The sequence below is a fragment of the Zosterops lateralis genome (assembly GCF_965231275.1).
Source record: "Zosterops lateralis genome assembly, chromosome: 10".
Lineage (NCBI taxonomy): Eukaryota > Metazoa > Chordata > Aves > Passeriformes > Zosteropidae > Zosterops > Zosterops lateralis.
The window spans coordinates 15628712-15654831 of record NC_139770.1 but is presented as its reverse complement, the minus strand read 5'-3'; the positions used below and the strand labels follow the sequence as shown (position 1 = coordinate 15654831).

Here is a 26120-nt window from a genome sequence, read left to right as displayed (position 1 = left end):
TCCAGCAAGAACCACCAAAAATTTAGTGTTTTTAAAAAGAGGTTTTCAGGACCATGAGATACGATCATAAAAACCTCTTGCTTCTGCCTCCGCAGTCTGTTTGGGTGCCAACCTTGGCAAATGCAGTATTCAGCAGGGACAGGCATGGAGACAAACAGCTCAGCCCTCCTGGCTGGTGCAAGCCAGGAAGAAATACCATAAAGTTCCCTGTAAAGCCCACACCAACAACCGTCCTTAGCTATGGACTGGGCAGGCAGCCCCAGCTCTCCAAGCTGTGTCACTGCAAGATACACTCACCCCTGGTACCAGAGGATTGCAATTCTGCACCAAATGAGTAACCTTCAAAACAAATTTAGAAGGTCATGATGTTTCCCTTGCTTCTGGTATCCATGTCCAGAAGTAGCAAAGGGCACTTTTCACCCCTCTGCTCTCAATCTGAATGCAAAGTAGACAATCTCCAAAGGAGTGGTGCAAGGAATGGCCTAGCAGCCATTTTAATCAAGCAAGAGTTTGTTAGAATACAGGAGCCAACCAAAACTCAGGAGGCTTCTCAGATGTGAAGGGCATATTCTGTTCACCTCTAGCCCCCCAGGCCTCAACCAATCCAACAACATGAAAGCTGACTCAGGAAAAAAAATGAAGCAATGTGACAGCATTGGTGCCCTTGGCTGTCCATCCCTTGTTATTCCATTCATGAAAGCCATCTATAATTCAACACACCCAGATGACAGCAAATCAAGAAACAAAACATAAGAGAAAAGCAAAGGACATTTTCTCAAATGAGACAGATGTGTCTAATAATAGCAAGAACAAGAAGAGACTGTGTATATGTGCTCCAGGTTAACAGACTTCTCTGTGAACTTCTTCCTGCCAGGATTTATATTCTGTAGGACAGGAATATGAAATTATCCTGAAGGAAACAGTTATCTCAAAATTATCATGTCCTGTCAGGTATCACGTAGCTGCAGTGTCCTTTCTCTCCACGTATGCACTCAATTATATCTAAAATCCTTGGACAAAAGGTTCATACTTATGTAGAAAAGACTGGGTTTTGCTTTTATAAATCCTACATGTTTTACAGTTTCTGTTGTTCTTTCACCCTTTGCCATCAGCTTGATTCCTTCCTGTGCTGCTTCAGCTAAGGGGCAGGGAAGAGAGGGAAGAAGAAGGGCCCGGGTTTGGCTCCAATTCACCCCTTCCAGAGAAAAGAGCCTGGAAATCGTTTGGGTCTCGCTGGAATAGGTGCTGTGGAGCTGATGTTGCAGGACTCGTAGGAAAACAAGGTCTTTCCAGATCAGCCTGGCAACTTTGCAGCAACACCCATCAATAAAATCCCCACAGCTTTCCACTTAGCAGAGATGTGCATACCTGTAAGACAGCCTTCTGGGATCTCATGATAGAAAGTGTATTGTGGTATGAGTGACTGGGAGCAAAAACATGCTCTCATCTGGACTACTTATTTAAAACTTCTGTACTTATTCCTGCTGCAACCCACTCAAAAAACATGCAGCAGTGACTGCAAAAGTGAATGAATGACACAGTGGTGTCCCTCATTCACAAGCCTGACACACTGAAGTCTGCAGCTGACATCCATGAAGGATCTTCTTCCTTGCCTGATTCCCACAGACTTCCTGAAATTGCATTACTGAACTCATACACCGGGCAAAAAAGCTACACCTGTATGTACAAAATAAAATCTTATTAAATCATTAGTCACACAGAGCCTTAGGACATGGCAGAACAACATAACTTATCTGTAGCTGTTTCATAATTGGACCCTGCCTGCAATCCAGATGACACTTTGGGTCAGTGCTGGATTAGCCAATTTCTTCCATGCACAGCACAGGGGCCACCACAATGCTGAATACAGCCCATGGCAGAGCAGAACATCCACCCCACCATGTTCCCTTTGAGGGGCTGAGACAACACCCCTTAACACACTTCCTATGTGACAGTGACTGGAGTAAAAGCTACAAGGGCTGTTTCTAAATGTGATTCGTGGTCAGTGTATCTTTACTTCTCTCATCTGCATGGAATTATTGCCCCGTTCAAAATTGAAACTTGGTACATTTTATTTCAAGATGACTTTACAAGGCCTTCTATGTGATATTCATTTCAACAGCTCTCTAATATTGCACAACAGTCATATGATCCAGTGTGTGTGTTTTATGAGACAGACATGGCACATGAAAATTAAAAACAGGTTCCTTGTCTGGAATACAGAGAGGGACTGGAGGGGAAAAAGGAAAAAAACAATGAGAGTGTGAGCCCAGAGACCAGGGTGGAGGGAAAAGGGGAGGAAAAAACAGGATGAGACGTCAGAGTCATGTCATCCTGCCCAGAGTGAAAACAGCTTTCATCAGTATGAAAGACAATTAATTTGCATAAATTTACTGCACAATACCATTGAACTGTGCTGCTGTATTTCAGGACTGGCAATAAAGACTGCTATGTCTATAGCCTATATGCCTACAGTCATTTATCAATAATTTACAATATTCCCTTCTGCAAGCAAGACTTTGTAATTGCCCTTGCATTTCAAATGAAATTTTCTGTAGGTATTACATTCAAGGAGACATACAGATAATCAGATTTTAAATGCACAGGATCTAAAGTTTATTGTGTAACCCATAATCTAAGTCCTCAGTAAGAACAAGGAGGTATTTCCTATGGTCAAGAGTATTCTTCTATATGTTCTGCTCATTACAAAGGATTCAGAGGTATTTCAAATATCTCAGCACTGATTTGAGTGTGTCTCTCATTCAGACTCACTCTCTAGAATGCATGACTGAACAATTTACAAGATCACCAGAAGTTGCAGTCATTTTGGTCTGTTTAACTTTGAATATATTTTTATTGCCATGTATGCATCATATCCTATACTGGGAACAGCACAGGCAGAGCAGAACATCTCTGCCTCAGGAAGAGTGCATAGCAGATGTACTCTCTGAGCTTTTGCAGAGGTCACAGCAGGAAAAATCACTTTTACTTTGTCTGGCCTGACGTTATGGGCTGAGACAAAGAGGCTCCTTCTTTTAACCAAGTGTACTTCCTTGGTCAAAGGGTTATAAAACGGGTAGTTTTACAAAGTTAGGTAACACAGCAGGTGTTATATTTACAGCTATGTGAGCATGAACAGAAAGACCTAAGGTAATCAAATCTCATGCTTGAAGGATAAGAGGATTCATAAGATGATCACCAGCTGAGATCAGGATTTATTCCACACCCTTTAGACACCGAGCAATTGGCCAGGTGCAAATGCCTTTTTGTCTACTTTTCAGTTTCTCCTTCTTCAAGGCCTCCACTGCTGGAGGTCAAATAGAGAACAAGATGATGATCAAAGTCCATTTGTTTTACCCATGTAAGCAAAATGCAGATGAGAGACAAATACCTCAGCACACACAAGTAATGGGGAGGCAAGCCTGGACTAGCCAAAATGCTTGTACTTCTCCATGTATCTTGAACATATACCACAGGCTTACACAAAACCAAAGGCACTCCTCCAAACATGAGGATGATTCACTTTTGCTGCTTCTCTCTCATTGGAAATATCCCCAGACAGAGTTAGCAACATTCTTGAGGTAAACATATGTTCCATTGTATGGAGATAGACTGTTTCTCAAATGAATTCACCTCTGTGGGATCTTTTGGAACATGTAATTTTAAATTAATACCATCACAACCATATGCATTTTACGACAACCTCTCTTGAAAAAAATAATTTTAAACATAGATGTTGATTTTATGGGGAACTGAGTGCCAAGAAGCAAATAAGTATAAAAATATATATAACAAAAGAACAAAAAAATTTCCTTTGAGTGAGAAAAGGAACACCTAAGAGCCATTTTTATAACTTCTGTTACACAGCCTACTCAGGACGTGCAATACACAAACATCAATTGGCTCCACCTGTACACGCAGTTACCCCAACTGTGGTTGCAAGGGAGTATTTCCACCAGTTAACAACCACTACTGTGCCTGTTGGGCCTCTCTCCACACACAAACATATAAAAAATAAACAAGTACCACAAGAAGTATCCAATCACTGTGAATTTTCAAACTGCCTTTCTCTGCTTTGCAGCTTCTTCTTTTAACAACTTTAGTGAGCTATTTATGTTTACTTCTTTTAATATTTAAAAAAAAAAAAGCCAAAGTCAGCAATCTGCTTGTCAAAGGTATCCTATTTAAATAATAAAAAAGGGGAAAAGCAATCAGGAGTCATAATATCAATAGTACCCTTCAGTCAAATCCAACTGCTACCAATATCAAAGGAATCGTCATCGTGAACTTCAAACAAGACTAAAAATCATATCTAAAACTATGGTTAAAAAAGCAGCTTTCAGACAATGAGAGAGCAGGGCAACTGACTGTATGAACAGGAAAAATAAATAAATAAATTGGCTTAATTGAATCTACATTCATTGACAACCAAGACCAGGACTAAACTGATTGCTTCATACTCTCCGCTGCTGCTAGTGCAGAATATCACAGAGGAGCAATCAATCTCCGTTCAATCTAAAGTAAATAACAGTGAAATAAAGGCAATAATGGATTTTCTGCATGGTACTCTGCAAAGAGGACCAAAAGGGGCCCAAGATAATATTAATTCTGTGGCTTTAAAAAAACCCTTATAAGGTTTGGAATTTATTTTGGGTTTTATAAAAACAAAATAATTTGGAAAATTGTTTGTTTGAGCCAATCTTTTAGAGAACTTGTTAAAGGACTTGAAAGTAACATTTCCAGCCAATGCTACTTGCATTCCATATTGGTCACATCCCTGCAAAAACACTCTTGATTTGCTTTCAGACAGGTTCCCATTTCAGTTGTCTTGAAGGATGCTAAAAATATCACCTAGTAAACTGGACTTGTTCTTGTATGCATACAACCCTTCATGTTTATATTTGACCCCCAGAAAAAACATGAAACCTGATTAAACTTTGTGCTTAAATGTAGGCAAGGGTAAATATAATGTTGTCTGTCTTACCAAATCATATAAAAGGGGTGGCAGAGATGGACAGTGTCCACTTTTGTCACCCTTACATGTTACCAGGTAAATCCATTCTGATTCACCAAAACTTTGGTAAAATGAAATAACTTCATTTCTCACCACAAGGAAAAAACCATGAGGATTTACTCGTAGTGTCAATGCCACCATGTTCTGCTATTTATCCAGTCCACAGCATAATCACTCTCCTAGATTTTTTTGCACAGTCTCTACAAAATAATTCAGAGATGGCCAGGGTCTGTGTCCTTAATCCAGATTCTGAAATCTAAACATTAAGATGTGGTTGGCACAGATTTGTAGGGATACACTTTTAACACTGTGAAACCTTCAACCACCCTTGCACTCATCTCCTGCCCGAACTATTGATGGGTGTGCAACGTAACTGGACCCAGGGAAAAGTCAAGGATATAGGCATTATTCACACTTTATAAGAGGATCAGTACAGCAGTGGCCAACACTATCTTACCTTTCTTTTATGTTTAGAAGGGAGAGAATGAAACACTGGATAAAGTTAATATATATTAACTGTTAGGAATGCATGCTGTTTTGAGGGGGTTTCATTTTCTACTAAGATCTCTGAATTTTACAGTTGGGAATAGCAGCCTGAGCCATAGCTTTTTTTATATGCTGAACAAGCATCTTAAATATCTTATATACATTTTGATTATGTCAAACTGTTCCAGACATGAAAAGACTATGGCTTGCTTTGTGCTATACAGAAAAGGCCACAATCATTTATATGATCTGGACCCTCAGCAAAAGAAATCCAAAACAGATTTCACTCAGTAGAATATGAACAATATGTTTCCTATATTACACAAAATGTAGTTGGCTTTATATGCAACACTCCTCTCATCTTGGAGGAACTTACAACTCTGTTTTATATTGCAGTGGGGGGATATCAGAGCAATTCTGCATGTTTAGTGCAGTTGCTGTGGAATTATACTGCTCTAAAATGAATAAGGAATTTGCTTATGAATATACAGCACTCTATTAAAAATATCTTCTAATATCTGTATAATCAGGCAGCACTTTCACCATCACCTGGCACATGCCCCCTAATACATTTCTCGTTATTCAGCTCATCAGCTCTGGAAGAATTAATTGAAAAGATAGCCCTGAGATGTGAACCAACACATCAGCTTAACCAAATGCAGGGTTAAACCACAGGGCATCTCCGGCTCATTCACAATGATGATCCTCATTTATACCTTCTGTCAGCTGGAAATAAAGAAACACTTCATATCTTGAGGCTACAGTCAGGCATGACTACTGGATAATTTGTCTCTTTACTGTCTGATTTCCACAGCAGCATGAGCTACTAGGGAACTAGGCAGCTTTTTTTTTTTTTTTTCTATTTATTCCCTGCTTCCTTTTTAACAACCTTTCTGGGGTGGGGGAAAAAAATTAAAACTCCTCATCACCCTGGAATCTCACACTTTCTCTCCACCCCACATGTGACAGAGACCAACAACCCCCCCACAATAGTCATAAAGGAAGGTATTGAGCTCTCATCCAAGGATCCAATCATACCACCAGGAACTATTGGGTTAGCCACATATTTGCATGTTTTAATTGCACTTTCTTGGCCTTTAAAGGCTACAATGGAAAACAGGCAGCAGCTTGTTTTTAGTGGGTGCCAACTTCAGAGAAAGTAGTGAAGGGCAGTTGCTCATTTCACACCCTGGGTCGAATTTAGCATGCCTGCATTTTTGCACAGTCATGCTCTTAGAAGAAGAAAGCATTTATTTTTTAAAAAAAGCTTTCTCTCATGTACTGGGAAATGTCATTCTTTGTCTACACAATTATACAAAAACATAAACAATAAACAATGACCATGAAGCAGAGAAGGCAATTATTGTACAAATGACTTAATCCTTTGTAGTTGTCCTTCATGTAATGAACAAATTTTATTTCTATCCTATATCCTGTTTAAAGGCAGTGCTTTATAAAGGATATTCTAAAACACACCACATAACCATCACTGTAACTTGTATGTTGTTTTTTGGTTTCCCTTCTGAGAAAAGGTAGTGCTGCCTTGCAAAGCAGATAAGATGGGACAGAACTAATTCACTCTGCATCTACGGATTAGTCACTTAAACCTCCCCAATTTCCAGTCTGCCCATGTGTATAATGAGGCAGCTCTGGCCAGGATTGTTAGGAGGATTAACTAAGTGGCACTGAAAGGCTTTGAGATCTGCTCAGTAAAAATTATTTCTATAAAAGTGCATGTGCATAAAGTGCTAATTGATGACAGCTGGCCTTTCATCCTGGACAGCAAAAACAGCTTCTTACCACACACATTTCCTTTAGTGGGCACCAGCGGCATATTTTTTTTATTTCTAAATTCCTGGGGTTTGCCTTAAAACATGCAAACCATTTGATTTTCAGGAATTCTCCATTAGGAGATTGATACAGCAATGTATTTCAGAAAACACCTTGATTAACCTTGCAGAGACAGTAAGTGTAAACATTTTAACACCTTTCAAACTGAGAAATGAGCCCTATTTGCAGTGCACAATTCCAGATTCAGCAATTTGCATCTTAGAGTCCACAGTGTCCTGTTCATTTCCTAGAAAAACCTGACAATCAATTTACAATGGCCCCTGAAATAAAGCATAAAGCTGCTGTTCTTGAAGTGGCCCTATCTGACAAGGCAGCATCAAATGAAGATACATAAGTAATTATTTTTTCATTTCCACTCTGTGCTGCAAACAACCATGTTTTCTGGAGCCCCTCCTTCAGCTGCAGAAATTTGGAAATGCTCCACCTGCTTATGTTTGCTGATAGACGCCAGAGGAATTTTCACTTCATCTGTTTCACAGATGCTTAGACTCTTTTCAAGACACATCATACAAAAATGTCTCCAAAATAATTAGCAGGATTTCAGTCAGCATGACTGTGTGGCTGCACGTAAAGCAAAGCTCAGACAGCTCTTAAGAAATCGAAGCCCTGGAATGAGTGTCTGGGACCTTTACAGCACTTATTTAAATCTTCCTGCTTGACACATTTATAGTTTTTCATGTAGTCGAAAGGGCAAAGGGGTTGGTATGCAGAAAGCTGCTACAATGTGAGAAACATCATGAACTTCTATAACCTCTTGTACTTATACTGACATGAAAGTAATGGCCAGTGGAGAACAAACATGCAATCTAATTCAAAGAGAGGAAAAATGATGCAAAGATCTCTGTAATCATTGTCTCTATGTCTCACTTCAAAATAAAATTCACTGCCTTACAGAGGAACTACCTGAATAAAAATAGTCCTATGTAATGTGTTGCAATATTATCACATTTAATTGAAAGATGCCTCTTGTTTGGCCACTAGCCTGTCAGTGCAATCATCAAGCAGGGCTCTTGACCATCTCAAACCTGCTCTCCCTCCCTGCCCTTCACCATCCTCAGCAAGGCCCCCATCAGGCAGCCGAGCCACAGGCAGCACATGAGCACTTGACTACAAAATGAGGGCACAGTAACAAATCTAAGAGACAGCAAGAATGCCTCGTGATCCAAGACCAAGTCCAGAGGATAAATTACCTAAACATCTCTGGTTGCACACTAGACTCCCTGAGAGTCCTCTAGTGCCACAGTGAAGGACTCAAATTGCAAGCCTTTTGTCCAAAATGAAAGGAATTCAATTGCCACTGCATAAACTCTTGTTGAGAATATTTCAAAGGTCCACAAGTCACCAATGTCTGATTTCAGGCCTATTGTCACATACAATTGTCCTTAAAATGGACAGGATGGGGGATCTAAGGAATGGAATGGCCAACCCTCTACCCAACGCCACATCAAAGAGCTTTTGCTTTCTTCTGTTTTTCTTTGGACATAGGAAGGGCTTATTCCTGCTGGCTTAGGTTATCAACATGACAGAGGCTCCAAAAAGCTGCAGGTGTTCACCCCACAGCCCACAGGCACAGGGAGCTGCCCATTTCAGGGGTGGTGAGACACCTGGAAGCACACACAGGAACCTTGGGACTCCCCCCACGGCTGGGGACATTGCCGAGGCCAGGGTCACAACCCTGAGTCAGACAGCAGGGCCAGGAAGGGCTCTTGAGGCCCAGGACAAAGCCAGACATGTCCTCACTCTTCTCTGTACCCAGATGGCAGCAGGGGCCACCTAGCCCTAAAGGGTGGAGGGTAGAGGACACACAAAAACTCTAAATGGCCAGCAGCCACCAAGGAAGAGCAGATAGCCTCATTACAGCCCTGAACCAGAGCCCTGGGAATGGCTCTGGGAAGTGACAGCCATGCTGGGCCTGGGGCAGCCCCATGACCAACAGAGGTAGTCAGCATCCAAGGGAGGTACACAGATATCCCAAATCTGTGGCCTGATAATTTCTATTTATTTATTTGCCTATTAAACCCAGGCTCACTTGCTTGTGACAGTACCACACACAGAAACTGAAAAGCTGACACAACTGCAGCTGCAGGACCAGGACACAGAGATCCCACCACGTGTCTCCCTATCCATCTTTTATTTAGTGGCCCACCAACAAAACAATTTTTAAAAGGGACACATTTGCACCTTAGGTTAAGTGTGCCCTGAGGGCATTCAGTGGAGCACCACAGCAGCATGAGGCAGTGGCAGCCATGCCCAGGGAATCAGGGCTGGGCAGGCAGTGAGGCCAGCAAGTTCCTTGGGAGCTACAACCATTCAAAGAAACTCCACGAGAGGCATCACCCTGCCAAATAATGCCCAGTGGCTGCTGGGGTGCCATTCCAGGCCCTGGAGACCACCGGTGGCAGGGCTGGGAGCTGGGATGCACAGGCACCACAGCATGGGGCTGACTCTAGAGATTTACATGGGGCTGACTCTAGAGATGTGCCTTCCACTCCAGCCAAGAGCCCACGTTAATCCCCTGCAGGGCACAGCTACAGCTACAGCTACAGCAACAGCCTGCACTGGCCCCTTGCTTTGGGACAAGTGCCACCCTGAAGACACACACTGTCTGCATAAAACTGATAACACTGAACAAAAGCCTATATATACAGATAAGGAAAGTCTTGCAGAACAAAAACCTTAGAGCAGTTCATCAGTAAGTCACTGGTAATTAAAGTAATTCAGTTTATCCTCACTATAAGGAAGTGCTGTAAATGGTTCCAAACTTAAATTATATATACAATATATTTCTTAGATGTATGTATTTTTTCCCATTTGGGAACACAAAGTGACATAATTTATTTGGCCTTGTATGAAGGCCTGCAAATGCAACTCAAGGCAAAGCTCTGGGGTGAAAACACACCTTTCTTTAAATTACTATTACACTGTTTCATAAAAATCATTTCAAGAATTACTTAATATTTTTAATGTTTCTGCCTAATAACAAATGACAAACAGCACTGGTTCCCATAGGCTGTGTTCAATTACTTTAATTTTATTAACAGACTGCTTTCAATCAATAGGAACTCCAAGCCACATGTCAAACTAGAACACCAGATTCTTAAATGATATAACTTAGCATGGCATTTCAGTCAAAGGAAGTATGCCAATTTATACCATAGCAAAGCCAACCCAAAAACTGCATCCCATTAATGATAATTCCCAAGGGGATTCTGGCTGCTGTGGTTACAAACAGCTGACAAAGCTGAAGTGTATTATTGCACTATTTGTAAGAATGAGTCAGACATCAGCACAGGGGAATTACTCCCAGCCTACAGATAATTAAGTCAAAAAAGCAGCTTTCATAAAGAACTAAAACCAGCTTGGTTTTCTGTTCCTCCTGTTCCAGAGAACACTCAGAATCAACTTTCAATGATATTCTCAAAATAATCACAACACACGCACTATCTTATTTTGTTTTCTGTTTCTCTTATCATCTGTCCCAATTTACTATTCAACTGTACCAGCCTTTATGAGGATCTTTCTCTAATCTTGGGGATATTAATTTAAATCTGTTTCTGACTTGAAACTTGCTTTTTGCCCTTTTAAAAAATAAATTGTGGGATGGAGGGACCCACAACAAACACTGAAATAAAAGAAGTCCCCAAAGGTGAAAAAAATCCCATCAAATAACAACTCATTGACAAATCTTTCTCAGCAAACAGTTCAATGAATCTTCAGTGAACTTCATAAAGTTCACTTATAAAGACTCTTTCAACTTGTTCATCTTCCAAAATTTGCTCATTTAAGTTGTTGTCCTTCTACTTTAAGTGTTTGTGTACAGACATCTATTAAATATAAGGTTATCTACATCTCAAGTTTGGGATTATAAAGTCAGGGCAATGCCATGCCATTTAAATCTTGAGAGCACTTTAATCAAAAGATCATGTCATCATGCCCTAGCTGATTAATTCAGTAATTCTTTTTCTTCAGTGTGCTATGCTCTAGCACTCAGAAAGCAATCCTAGAAACTATCAGGAAATAAACATCAGCTTCCAAAAGGAGGGACCACAGCCTCAGTGGGAATTTTGTTTCATCGAAGTTAACAGGGTACTAGCAATCCAACATTGGTTTTTCATTCACTGATAAAACATGATAAACTCAATTCCAAATTTACATTGCTGTGACATTCAGTATTTTACTTCTGTGGCAATATGTATCATTTAATAGGATCTTGCTGTGAAATGACTATAGGTGAATACCAGAGATTTTTGGGTTAGTAATAGAAGGGAAGTTCTTAACTTAGAGGTACTTACTCATTTTACAAACCAGACTGTAAATTTTAAACTTGATCTGTCTCCTTTCTTAGAGGAAAAAAATAAACAAACAAACAAAACACCCTCATACTTCTGTTGCACCTGTTATCCCTATACAACTTAGAGTCCCAGAGAAGAGAGTTTACTGAATTACCACCAGCCTCAAGTCAAATATTCACAGTAGTTTACAATACGGGTAATCAATCAGGAGTAGGTAACATGCATCAGGCCTTAAAGTTGCCCAGAAGCATTCCGATGGTTATAGTTATGAACTTTTAATTAACTATGCAAAGAAAATAATGTTTTATTAAAATAAATAAAAGAAGTTATTATTCTCAGACACTGACATCAAAACCCTGGAATGGAAAGATTGATTTCTCTTCTGAGCTAATATATTTATACATCACACTGCATTACAGAATATATTGCAATAGTACAAGGAGAACAGGATTACTTCTGGAACTAACAGAAACAGAGGTGGCACAAAGGACCTTCCTTTATGACATAAAGCATTTTGGATTGCTACATTAATCTACATTCCGGCAGCCTGTGCACCTACGGGCTTGGCCACTGGTACCTCATCTGCAGGAGAAAGGATCTGTAATCCAATTTCAGCCTGCTTGCTTGCCAGTGTCATTTGCTCCAGTGAGAAGCTTTCAGCACGCAGGACTGGCCCCAAAATAAGTACTGCTGGGTTTGAGCAGAGTACAGCTGTAACCAGAGATTACAAATTCCCAAGAAGGCTCATGTTGGCTCGAACTAGTGTGAGCAGTGGGTACCCAGTGCCAAATGCAAATTTTGCAGTATTCTAATGGAAATCCAAGAAACAATATCCATGGCTTCAGGGGAAGAGCCGCACAGAATACCTTCACAGAATAAGCACACACGCCTTTGTTGTGAAAAAGCACATCTGAAAAGATCTGCCAACACCTCTCCCGGCACATTTCATGCTGGTGAGTGGGGAGGTGCCCATTCCAACAACAAGAGGGAGCAACAACCTCAGAACCAGAGGTTTTTTGATTCTGTAAAAGAATAACTTCATGCGCTCTGAAGGAAAGGTGCCTCCTCCTCCCCAGAGCCAGCTCGCAGCAGGGTCCCTAATGCCCCGAGGGCCATGGAGAAGCAGCAGCTCCCTGTGTTCTCCAGCAGCACAAAACACAGCTCCATCCTTATATTGCAACAGCCACACAAAGATGGAAACATTTCTCAAGGAGGCACTAGAACAAAACAATTGACGGTGACTGCAGCATCTGCTCAGCGTAGCCAACATAATAAATTTCAATCTCATTTTAATTTTTATATGTCTAAAGCTATTAGGTCTTAGATATTTGAACTTTAATTATTATGGAAGCAATTAGCTCCTATGACCAGAAGGCTTTGGCTGAACAATTGCAATGAGCACAGTATTTTCTATGGCATAAAAAATAAATACCCTGACACATCTGTAGCTATCTAGGACCTTGCAACTGCAACTGTGCTTCATTCACACTGGTGTCCTGGCTTTGTGCCAGACTGCAAAAGCTGGAGCTTACTGGCTGGCATAAGCTATATGATATTGTATATATGTGTAACTGAAGATTATCCCCTAAGGTATTCTGTAAATTTAGAATTTCAAAATTTAAGTATTTCCTGCTGTAGAGAGATTAAATTGGTTTTGAAATTTAAATATTCTTTCAGAGAAAACTATTTTTGTACATTATCTCCTACAAAGACAGCTATAATTAAACAGCTCCAAGTACACTGAAAAGCGGTATTTCTAAAACTGACTAAACAACTTACATTTGTGTTTCAAGATACAGAAGTATTCTGCAGAGCTTTGTGCATCAAAGGAATTTCATTAATATATATTGCTTTTTAGTACCTTCATTCAATGCATTCTACTTAATGGAAGTATGCATTTTAATTCTCATCATCTTTTTCAGTTTTCCCCTTGTGTATTTTATCCACAGTACAGTGTGCCCACACAGCTTTCCCCTGAGCTCTGGTGAGCTGATCTGACCCCTGCAAACAGGGCTGCTGGCAGAGAATGGCAGCTGAGAGCAGGGGACAACAAAACTGTTTTAGAAGGGGCTTGGGGATCTTTCTGGTTCAGAAATAATACAGAAGTGAAAATCAACCTAAGTAAAGACTGACTGAGCATTCAACTGCACACAGTGTCTGGCCTCCTCAGTACCTCACAAGCTTCCCTTTGCTTTTACAAGCAAGGGTGTAAATTCAGGAATGGACAGTGCTTGTTCTTAACCAAATCACAGACAGTATTTTTAATTCCTATATGTTGGCATTTTACACAGTTCTCTTTGAATGCCAATCACTATCTCTTCCATAACTGAAAGAAATATAAACGGTTTAGTGCCTTGTTTTACACTAAGAGGTTTGATTTAGATGACTTCTGCTGATAAATACCATTTGCTAAAGAAAATCAAGAGCCAATGACTGCCAATTCAACCTTTTGTTGAATCGAAGGCAACTAATAATGTCAAAGCTCTGACGCCAAAGAAAGTGCTAGATTCCAATCAAAGGAATTTCTGTTTAAGTTAAAAACATTTTCCCAGGCTCCATATCATGCATTGTCACCCAGTTTCTTCACTGGGACCCAATGCATCCACTACAAGGGCAGAACTACAGCAGTAAGAAGTAATATAATGTACACAATTGTTGTGCGAGTGATAAAATACATGCACCAAGCAAAGCACAACATGCCAATGGATGCTGTGACTCTCTATACCCTTGCATTTTCAAGGGGATTTTATTGTTTAGGGAGTATTTTCTACAGTCTACTGCCAAAGAAAACAGGCTCAGACATTCATGTATCTGAGCAAAATCTGTCTTACTCATGCAAGACAAAGCAGTGCTGGGAGCAGGTCTGTCCACAGACAAAGCCTGGGACCCTGAGCCTTGCTCTGGGGAACTGAGGAGACCCCTCAACACAAATTGTCAGCACTGGGGCAGGGGGACCCCTCTTCCCAGGTGCCCAGTCTGTCCGCATGGTCCACAGCAATTGGAAGCCTTCCCATGCAGCCCAACAAGTAGGGACCACAGTCCCCTTGTTCTCCTGGGAGTGTGCACACACACACACACAGAGCTATTTTCAGCATATTTTCACACAACTCTCTGAAACTCAACTCATGCCCTAATCTTCCTGACAACATGCCCAGCCTTGAGCTCCCTCCCTCTGGAAGCAAACCCAAGGGGAACCACAGGAAGAAGAATCTGCACCCAGGGTATTTCCAGCCTTTGCTGGCCACAAACATGCAGGGCAGCTCCCAGAAATCCTCCCTGTCACCAGTGCTCTCCTCCCAAGGTGGTGGTTTTTGTTCTTTTCATGGAGCTCTTTAAAATTATTTGAGACACACTTTCTCAGTGAAAATCCAAAAGGAAACCAAAATAGGCAAAACTGACTTCCTTTAATTAATATACATATATTCAGAGCAAGGTTGCTCCACCATACACAGATAACAGACATTTTCTATGAAGAAAACTTTCTTCTATGAAGGTAGTTAAAGTAGAAATATCAAGCTGACTGCAATATATGGGATGTAAGAACTTCCTGAATAACAAGATGCCCATTACTTGAACCATGGCTTGAAAAATGTCACCAGTGCAAATGCTAAGGAAAAAACAAATACCACTAACATATCTGACAGGACATAAGACATAACTTCCACTGTTCTCAGTACACATTATTCTTACAACATCACTTTAGCAATAAGCAAATAAAGTTATGCTAAAATACACCCAACACGGCAAAACTGAACACTGAAGAAGATACTATTTAAAGCAGGCCCAGTTAAAGATTAATTCAATTGCTTTACCCAATTTATATTCTCCACCTAAGACTCCTGGACATCAGGAAATGAAGCATTACGGTGCTTTAACAACCTTCTGCACTTGCATCTACCCTTCATGTTTCTATTAGATCCTCTGCACTCATTTAAAGTATAAATTCTCACTGACATAAATGGGTTTTCCATGCATGTAATTAAAAAAATCATATGCAAGAGAAACTTTTTCCTAAGCTGAGGGCAGGCAGTGTCAAACACCCTGCAGTGAGGGCTGCCTGAGGGCTGCTGCCATCCTGCACAGCTCATCCCACCGTGCCCACAGCAGAGCCCACAGCAAAACTCAGCAGCTTCACAGATATGAGGCAGGACCTTGCCCTATAGGCATGTTTTGAAACAGAAATAACACCCAACTCTCCATTTTCAATGTTAAAACAAGATTCAGCCAATAAAGTCAAGTTTCAAGGTTTCTGCAAGCAGTTTACTCTTCTTCTTTTCTCTTTTATTTCTATAGCACTAAACAAATAAAAAGTAAAACCGATAGTTCATCTTTATATAGCATGCATGCTGGGTTATTAGTTTATTTGATGCACATCACCTTTGGAAAACACATCATTACAGCCTCTACATCTCTCACCAACCAGCACTTTATCTATATCTAAATATAGTGAAGATACTAAGCTTTGCCCCATGCAAGAAGTCATGTGTGTCCTTTTGGGTCACTTTATGAGGGGAGAAAGAAGAAGAAAAACAATCTGTCAGTTCACAATACAAAATAAGTAATGCTAAAGGATAACAGTAGAAGGCCTTTAATAAAGCATGAAAAAAAACCACTGTGCTTCCGACCCAGATGAAAGAAAACAGCAGGCTAGAGAGTGATGGTAAAATTAGCTTTTCTCACTTGTTTAATTTGTTTCTTTATTAAAGTTAATGGTCATCTTAATATTACAGGCCTACAAAATGGTAATGAAGACCAGCCAGCTAGTGAGACTTATATTTAGAGCTGCACTCAAAACAATCATCCTTGACCATTCTGTTGGGCAAAGAGAGAACTTTTATTAAGTTTTATACTTATAAAGTGAGGTGGTTTTATGCATAAGTGCAGCTCCCAATCAGCTATGGTTTCAGTAGCCAAAAGAGGAATAAACATTCAACAGGAGTTGGCCTTTTTAATTATTTGTGGAAATTTAAGTAAAACACAAGATTTTTAACTACCTCTTTATGTCATCTGGATTTTACCATTCCAGAGAGACTATGGATGCATTTTCAGCCATTTTGAGTCGACAGGACACAAAACCAGTAAAGAGTACCTTGGTCTCTGGGTACTGACATGAGGAACAGTATTCTTGTTGCATTTTGTCTGATTCAGTATGAAGACACAAAACCAACCCATAACAGTAACACAATTAAGGGCAGCAGAGGGAAGCCATTTGACCACGCTTCATCGACCCAGAGCTAAAACTTAGGCATTGGGGACCAATGTAGGGGAAGAGGAATGAGGCTGAAATTGCCACCACCAAAACCATGCTGTATGGGCTGTTTGAAACTGGGAGGATGGCTCATCAATTTAAACATTTTCTAGATATTGAAGGTCTCCAAGGCCCAGCAGATGCTGTACCCCTGCATGCTCAAGCAGTAACAGATTTGGCCACTACGGGCTGAGCTGATTAGGATGGGACATCAGTGGAAGAGGTTGCATACACCAGAAATGATGGAAAAAACAACTTTGAAAAGTCTGGTCCACAGCAAAAAAATAACAACATTATAAGTTTTAAAAATGCAATGACCAATAAAAGCAACAACACAGCATTACTAAATTTGCTATAGAGGTATGCAGGGTAGAGTAAAAATGAGGTATTTTGCAAGTATGTGGTAAGAGACAGTCCTGCTGCAAGGCCTTTGCAATCAAAATTAACAAGGCAGAAAACCAAAAATAGGCAGTAATATCTGAGAAGATGTTATTCCTAAATGACTCCCTTACACGAAGGATTAGAATCAGTCCGAGGGGCAATTTTAAGACAATGTTTCAATTTTTAATATGTATCCCAATGAGAAACATTGTGATTCTAAAGATCATAATTAAATCTCAATCAATCTTACTCTCTATTCATCCTATAAGCTTATTATGAGCTTTCTCCAATGTCCTAGAGTGACTTTATGATGCTGAATTGTATCCCCATTCGTCTGTTTAGCCCTTGCAGACCAAACTTCCAGTCTTTGCTGCACTGCTGCACAACCTGTTGCACAAAGCATGTGAGATAATTTCATGTGTGTGGACATTGATTAGTAGGGCCCACAGGTGATGGAACTGTCTCTAATGGTGAAAGCTACTTTTGAGAAAAGGGGAAAAATGGGAGAAAGACAGAGAGACAGAGGGAAAAATGAAAACAGTTGGCAGCAGCCAGTAAAGCCAGAAGAGCAGGAACAAGGGCAGCAGGCTGTGGTTTTGCTGAAGGGACCAGAGCTGCTGCTGGAGGCCAGGCACAGGTCAAGGCATCTCAGGCACTGGTCAGCTGTCCCAGAAAACACCCCAAATCCAGTTCACAGGCTGAAAAACGTGTATCAGCATCCGGTGTGCCCCAGAGTTACACCAGCCAAGGCTGGTTTCCAACAGCTGACACTACACTGGTGTCACAGAAGCCAACCTGTGGCCTTGGCCCCACTGGCATCCCCAGCCTGCAGCCAGCTTAGTAAAAGAAACACTATCTTTTTGCTTTGGGAGTGAAGTTGTTAAGGTATTCTGAAAGACCAAACTCCATTTATTTATGTTACTTCTTATCTACTTTTAAATCTCTATCAGTATGCACAACACTTGGTTTTCAAACACTATTACCCTACAAATGCCATTTATACAAATTGTTAAACAAGATTTTCATCAATCTTAATTTAAGATACACCATCACAGAAGTTTCCACATCATACCTTCCACAAAGCCTGAATTAATAAACTCACCAAATCAATCCAATAAGACAGGCAAGCAATGAGTATCATTCCTGTAAATACCATATCACTAAAATATATTTTCCCATTTCATTAAAGCATACTTGTAAGAATTCAATTATTTGCACTGTTTATGCTCCTCTCAGCCTCCCAGGCTGCTGAGAAAAGCTTGTCCACTGATGGGAACTGGAGGAATAAGATTGCCTGACCCAGTGCTGATTATTCAGCAGTGACTTCACTTTGAAGAGTCTTCCAATAAAAAGAGAAAAAAATTTAAACCTACTACACCACTTTAAAAATTGCAGACAGCATTTTTAACCTCTGTCCTTTTGCATTACTGCACCAGTGCCTGGAAAAGCTACAGCAGGAGAGAGAAAGTCATTTAGGCAGCTCCCTTTGTGCCATCACCATGGCTCAAAGGGACAGAAATCAAGAAACATTAGAATCAATATAAGCCGATTACGACATTAAGGAAGAATAAACCACACAGAACTTAAACAAAATCTGTTAAAAGGCATGGAGAAAGCAGGCATTTCTGAGTAGAGAGTAACTTATTTTCTGGAGGTACTCCAGATTTTGCATTTCCATCTGGTGGTACTTAGTGCTGGGATAAGTGAAAAAGAGGTTTCCAGATGAAACACCGGAGTGCCCATGTGACATGAAATACCTACAAGCAGGACAGCCACAGTCTAATTGAAATCCTTAGGATCTGAAGAAGAATGGACACTTTTTTTATATACACACATCTAAATCACACTCATACCGGAATGGAAAACATGCTCTATTAAAATAAAATCAAATCAGAACCTGGGACTGAAAGTGTGGTCCAGCTACTAACAAAAGATTTATTCTCACTCTTTTTTGTCATTCCTCAGGAATGGGTGGTTTAGCTTAGGCTGAGACTTGACATTTACAGGCACACAATAAGCCAGTTTGGTTTCTCCATAATTTGAGCAACTGCCGACCTTAGCCCTTGGTGATCCAGCATTCATAAATGTCGCACCCGTTGCAGGGAAGAGGCAGGATATGCACACAGGTCCCCAGTTGTGTCTCCCAGAGAAACGGCAGCTCTCAGGGTACTGCATCCCTGTGCCCTGCCTCGCCATCCTCTGCTGAAGGGGGACAAGAAGCTGCAGCTCCACAGGCCAGAGACCTGCCTGCCAGCTACTATACACCATGGTTCAAATAAAGTAAATGATACTCCAGGAAAAAGCAGAGGCTGAGTACTTTATTGTACCCAGAAATCCTGCTCTGGTTTAGGCTGCGTGGGGCTGCACCACTTTGAACCCAGGGCTGTCACTCCCCATTTGCAAACAGGGCTGGTGGGCAAAGGAGGGCAGGAAGGTGCCCTTTGGGAACTAGGGCCCCCAAATCAACCTACCTGACTGAGCAACCAGCACCACAAACCTTCAAATGTGTGCACCTAAAGCTCTGTGCTGCAAATCAGTGCTAACACTATCCATTTCTCCTGCTTTGGAAATCATGCCCATGAGTCTAGAAGGGTGGGAAGGACAACAAGCACATCAGATCCAAGTAGGCAGGCACAGAGATGCAGTTACAGAAGGAATGAGTCTTAAACCTTCTGTTATAAATAAAAAATATATTTGAGAAACCACGATGGCAAAAAGATTGCATCAGATGTGGAACTGGATGAGAAAGAAAAGCTCTCTGAATTTGTTCAGTTGTTTAACTTTCCAGATTTGGTAGTGGTTCCCATAGATTACTTCAAACTAGACATTTCTCTGCTATTCTTAAAACCATCCCATTGAATTACTAAATAAGATTAGATCTCAGCAAAAAAAAAGGGTATTTTCTTCAAAATTCAGCAGCTAACTGCAAATGAAAGCAAAAAGAGAAGCCTCCCTTGTGATGAATGGACAAGTAAAAGAGCAATTACATCAAAAAACCAATGCCCAGACCTCTAAACAGCAAAGCAATTGCATGTGTCAAGTTCTCACAACAAGATGGTGCCAGCTGAGGCTTATGTTAAAACTGTGCAATAAAATTAGATGTCTGGAGCCTCTGTCAGGCAAATGATGCTATCTCATTAATGGGATTACACAGAAAAATTGGAGGGATTTCAGTCAAGAGGAATAAAATGATTAAGGATCAAAAAAGTGTGACTCATGAAAGCAAGTAGAAACTGGATGCAGTGCTCTTGCCTGAAAAGCCCAAGTCTAAGAACCAGACAGGCCTGGTGGTACCAGCAACACCACAGCATCTCCTGCCTTACATCCAGAATAACAGAAATAGATCAGATCTGACAGAGCAAAAAACTATTTTATAAAATTCTAGCTTTTTTATGGCAATGCTACTATTGAATCAATCAGCAAAAACATAATAATTGGAAGGGAAAGTGGGCAGGAAAGTTAATTATCTATTAACAGCTGGCAGGAACACATTTAGTCAGGAAAAAAGAGGGACTACAGAGACTGGGTAAAATTGAAGCCTTTCAATTATTAACAGGAGAGGATTTCTTAGCCACAGGAACAACATACACATGGAATCATCTTCCCAAGGCAGGTACTGAAAATCACAACAGCTGAATCACCTGAAGAGGGCCTGGCCACTACTCCAGAACCATCATAAGACTCCCGCACTGACAGGAGATAAACTAGCTATAGGGGAAGGGAAGAAGGGAAAACAGTGCAAGAAGGAAAATGGGAGTGTTGTGGTAGCAGATGTTCCCTAGTCAGCACTACTATGCTATACTGCAGGAAAAATAAATGAATAAATAAAAGACATCTAAATATAGAATGAGATTCTCTTCACTGAAGGGTTCAACATCTCCCTGCAATTCTTTTCCAAATGAAGGACTGTAAGTTGAATAAAAAGCTTCATTTAAATTCTATACACATTCACAAAGATAAACTGATTTCAGAAAGCATTATTATGCCTGACCTCTCTCACTAGGGGTGAAAGCCAGATACTTTGTAAACCATTTTGATCATAGCTAATAATCCCTAAAAATTCATTATATCTCAACATAAAGGACAAAAAGCATCATCATGGAAGAGCAGATGCTGCAAGCTACTATACAAAGCATATTAGGGTTGCTTCCCCTGCATTCCTCTCCATCAGCACAGGGCAGCTCTGCTTCAACACTCAGCAGAGAGTCCTGCTCCTGGCTATTGTGACAGTCAGAGTCAAACACTTGGGAAGTGACACAAAGAAGAAACTTTGCTGAGGAAGTGCCAGGCCTGGAGGTGCTCAAGTACAGCATGCCAAGAGAAGCAGGGGAAAGCAATTTCTTCCCACCCCACCTCACTCACATCAGATCCCCCAGCAGGGAAGAGCGTGTGTGCATGTATTTGTGTACACACTGTGGCAGGGAAGGAGTTTAGGACATTTAATTGCACTTTGGATCTTATCCAGCACACACAGCATCAAGCAACAACTCTCCTGGAGTTACCACTTTACAGAGCAGGGGAGTCTGAAGCCCAGTTGTCTCCATTTTCACTAAGATCCTCAAGGGCAGGTGGACACTCCCTACAACTGGCAGCCAGGCTGGGTGCAGGTTGCCAAGTCCCAACTGGCAGCCCAGGCCAGACTGGTACCCAGCTCAGTCTGCAAGGCTGCCCATGGCCCTGCAAGGCCTGGAGAGCTCTGTGATCAAGCAAAATTACTCCAAGAAAAGATTCAAACAGAGCAGATTTTTCCTATTTTTATATGGTTTCTTACCACAGAAGAATACACTCAAGACTCTTAAGCAATTAAATTTTTAAAAAGAGGAACAGCCTTGCAGAAGCTCTGCTTTGATGTAACTGAGCAAATTCATCTTGTTTCTTAACGAAATCAAGACTTAAGTCTCCTGCCCCCCTTCTTCTTTTTTATCTTTAAAAACCCAAACAAACAAAGAAAAAAAACCCAACTACACGAAACTCAAGTTTTAAGCTGCAACACTAGCCCTTACAGAAATAATGTCAGTGTTCACAACCAGCAGTTCATCACAGGCTATTAGAAATCCTCCAAAATTTGCATCATGACACGTAACCCAAACTCTTTCCTCCTGATGCCCAAAATTTCTGGTCAGAATGCTCAATGATTTTTTGATTCAGAAACTTTATAGTGATAGTAGCAGTTAATGGAATTTCCAGAACTGTGTTGCCTACTTAGGGCCCCTTAGAGTTCTCACAATCACATGGGACACCTCCACAGTGGTCTCACTCCCTCAGTTTATACTTCCAAGTACCTTGCATCCAGTGTGAGTCCGGGTCTTCATGAGGGGGGTGGTGGTGCACAGCTCAATGGCTTCTGGTTCATGGAAGATCACTGTCGGGAGAGGCTCTTTACGGAGAGTTAGGACATTCAACTTAGTCTTTAACATGGTCTGAAAGTGCTAAACAGAAAAAGAAAATAAATTACCTCCAGTTCTAGTGCAGAAAATTGAGAGTTAATAATTGGACGTGTCTGCATGTTTCACTTGCTGTTCAATGTCTCGCAAGCTTTCCTGGGGAGAGTTAACAAGTTCTGTGACTTGAGAACATTCATTACTATCAGCAATGTGAAGACTATTTTTAATTAAAAAAGACATACACAAAGTGAAAGGATTCATTACAATTCACATTTGTTCCACAAAGGGCCTAAATTCAACCTCTGACCATTGGCAACTATATAATAAAGCTGTTCATGAACCCAGTTCCTCTACTAATGCCTACAGGGAGAAAGAACAGGGGATCAAAGACCATTAAAAGAACTGTGGATTCATCCATCCTTGTTCTCCTTCCTCTGTACTTAAATCTCATCTCATTGACCTTTGTAGATGTTACCATTCCCACTGAGCTGAATCCCTCATTGGTTTGCCTTTATCATGTGAATTTTATATTCTCTTCCTTTGTAAGCAATAGTTCCTGTAGTCTCCAATGTAAATGTCACTCTTGGTACCAATGAATAGATGTCACTCAAAACTTCTCACTTTCTTAAACAGACTCCCCAGGCTTAGGTGAAGAACTATCCAAGTGGACAGTAAAGTGATCAAATTTAAAGTTTCTCAGCAATTGCTTAGTGAGTAAAGTCAATCCTTGGAAGACTTCCAAATCAATTTTGTGGAATCAGGGGAGTCAAGAGAAATTTTTTTAACATTTAGATGTTTCTGTGAACTGACCTTCATTTGAAAAACTGAACATTTTCACATGCTACTACTTATCTAAGGGAGAAAAAATGCAGATATGAACCAAATCAAGGTAGTAACATGCCACAGCATTGTCTAGTGAAATATGACTTTAGCAAAACTTTGTAAGTTGACTCTTATCAAGCAGCAGTTATTAGACATGTGTGCAATGACTCCAGATTACTTTCATCAAAACAACCATTTGTTCTAACTTTTGATAGGAGATTCTTAACTTGCTTTGCAGCCACCCCTTTTCTGTCTCCACTTTACCTCTGCAAGGCAAACAAACATTACAGGGTCTGGCTTGCAGAAAAAGTGATTTCCCAGAACCATTCAAGCTCTATCGGAGCTAGAAAATCAACACAGGTCCTTGTTCAGTCCTGTGCTTTAGATGAAGAGAGAGTCTATTCAACATTTTATTTATACACAGGGGATCAATCAACTATTTAGATACTATGCTGGTTTTCTGTGGATTTTTTGTGGATATGAATATTCCTTTGAAAATGAACTTGCTACCAGATCATAAATACTTTATCATGTGCCAACTGAAAGCCTGTTGATGCACTTTTTAAACAGTTTAGTCCTTGGTTTGTCAGTGTTTAGGTGTAATAATTGTTAGGCTACTGGAAGTACAGCAATTCAAACACTCTTAGAAGTATGTTCAAGGCATATACACTCACAGTTTGTGAAAATAGTACTTGTTTACCTATTTCACACATGAAGTTACATGAAGCCTGTTAACAGCAATACTTTACGGTCTCTGTGGTATTTGTGCAAGCATTCAAGTTTTCATCCCAGTGAAGCGCTCTACTCACACTATTTTTCATCTGGTCATATTACACGTTACTCCATTCACTCTCCCAAACACAGCTCCAGCAAAAAAGTACTCCATTTAAGATGATTATACGTTAAAGGATATTCTCTGACATGTTTCTGAAGATAACAGAGCTCTTTGACAGCTAGGATTACTAAACTGACAGAAAACCTACTTTGTTTTACCTTTAGGTTGCAATTAACAGCGTTTTGTTTGGAGTTTCCTAGGCCTCTCCAATAGAGTTGTTAGCAAAGGCTGGACAGCAGGCAAAAAGCCATGACAAGTACAAAGCAAGTGGAAGGTTTGAGATGTTGTGTTTGAAGGAGCAGCATTGATTACCAGCAGTGCTGGGCTTGCTGGTCCCACTAACTGCTGTCTAGTACAGCTTGACTTGCTTTCATCTATAGGCTCTAGGTCTGCTAACCTACTGCTGAGCTTGTATTTTTGAAAGAGAAAATCTGTAGAAGGCAAAGGGTTCTGGAGCTCAGACCCAGCCATGCACGGGTCGCAGCAATTTCCTCTGCAAATGATCCCTTTTCAAGCCTGGGGAAATGCTGCCTCCAGGGCTTTCTGCTGCTGTCTTGTGGATGCAGGGGGTGGGAGAGGAAGGCAGAGATGGAAAAAAATGTACTATTAACCTTAAGTCATACTATTTTCAAAGTGAGCCAATTTTGGATCAACAGAGATAATGGTTGCAAAATAATCAGGTTGAGGAACCTGTCCTAGCATTTAACTTTTCCTTCCCTTGAGTGCTGAAAGAGCTCTATTCCCATAAATGATATATTAAGAGGGTGTCTCCAGTAAAGAATGGTGCTTCCATTAGACAACAGGTATAAAAAACTCCATTTAGCCCTCCTGAGCAATGAGCTTGGACCTACAAAATGGCTCGTCTCTTCTGCTGACATCTCTATAAACTTCAATGGGACTACTGACAGAAAGGGCACAATTTGACCAAAATGAAGAAAACTATGGCAATATCTTTTTTTCATGTCATAACAACCACATATACAATCTTAAACAAGGAAAAGCCTACTCTGTGCCTTACAAAGGCAATTCAATACTTGTATGAGCAGCAAGTTGGAGCAGTTGGGTGCCAAAAACACGAGAGCACAATTGGCAGCAAACAGCTGATCAGTTGCCAGAGAAGTGCAGGAAGGACTGGGGGTGGATGCAGAAATAGCCTTTGCTTTGGCCCACAGGGCTAATGCAGACCACGCTGTGCTCCCTGCACAGGTCGTGTGATGGCTGCCATAAGAAAATCAAATCTCTGCCAGCAGACACCATGCAGGGAGCCCCCAAATAAGCACGTTATTTAAACACATGCCTAACTTTCACTATGTGAGCAGTCACTGTAAAGCACACGTGGGTAGTCAATGCGATTATTCATGTGCTTTAAGCCAAGAACAGGATAAACTGCTTTGCTGAACCCATTTCTTGGGTTTCCACTCCAAACTGGCATCTCCTGCAGAAACTGTTGGCAAAAGCTGACCTATAACAGTAGCCAACCTATTTTTTGAGAAGAGGCATTCACTCTCCACTGCTGTGAACTCGAAATATTTCTTTAAAGTGTTTTAAGTTCACAAAGTTCTTGAAAAGCATGACTTTGGCAATCCAGTGAATAAAGTTTCAGGGAACATTATACCATTCACATTTCATGCGCCAGAACCACGAGGTTCATTTGGTGGCTCTTATACTGAAATTCATCATCAGAAGATATTCTTAGCTGGCATGATTATACCAACAGCTCAAAACTACACATCACTCATTCTTTATCCATTTAGATGGTGCTACTGATATGACTTTATATTTGAAAGAAATGCAAGGAGTAACATAA

At 40.7% G+C, this 26120-nt stretch overlaps 1 protein-coding gene across 3 annotated transcripts in view; it reads right to left on the bottom strand.

The window, feature by feature from the left end:
- The window catches only part of PID1 (phosphotyrosine interaction domain containing 1), a 97134-nt gene that overhangs the window by 30917 nt on the left and 40097 nt on the right, over positions 1-26120 (bottom strand). For all 3 annotated transcript variants that reach the window (XM_083869092.1, XM_083869093.1, XM_083869091.1), the window contains exon 2: positions 22555-22701. In XM_083869092.1, coding sequence (XP_083725218.1) covers positions 22555-22701 — 147 coding nt within the window. The remainder of the gene's footprint in view (positions 1-22554; positions 22702-26120) is intronic.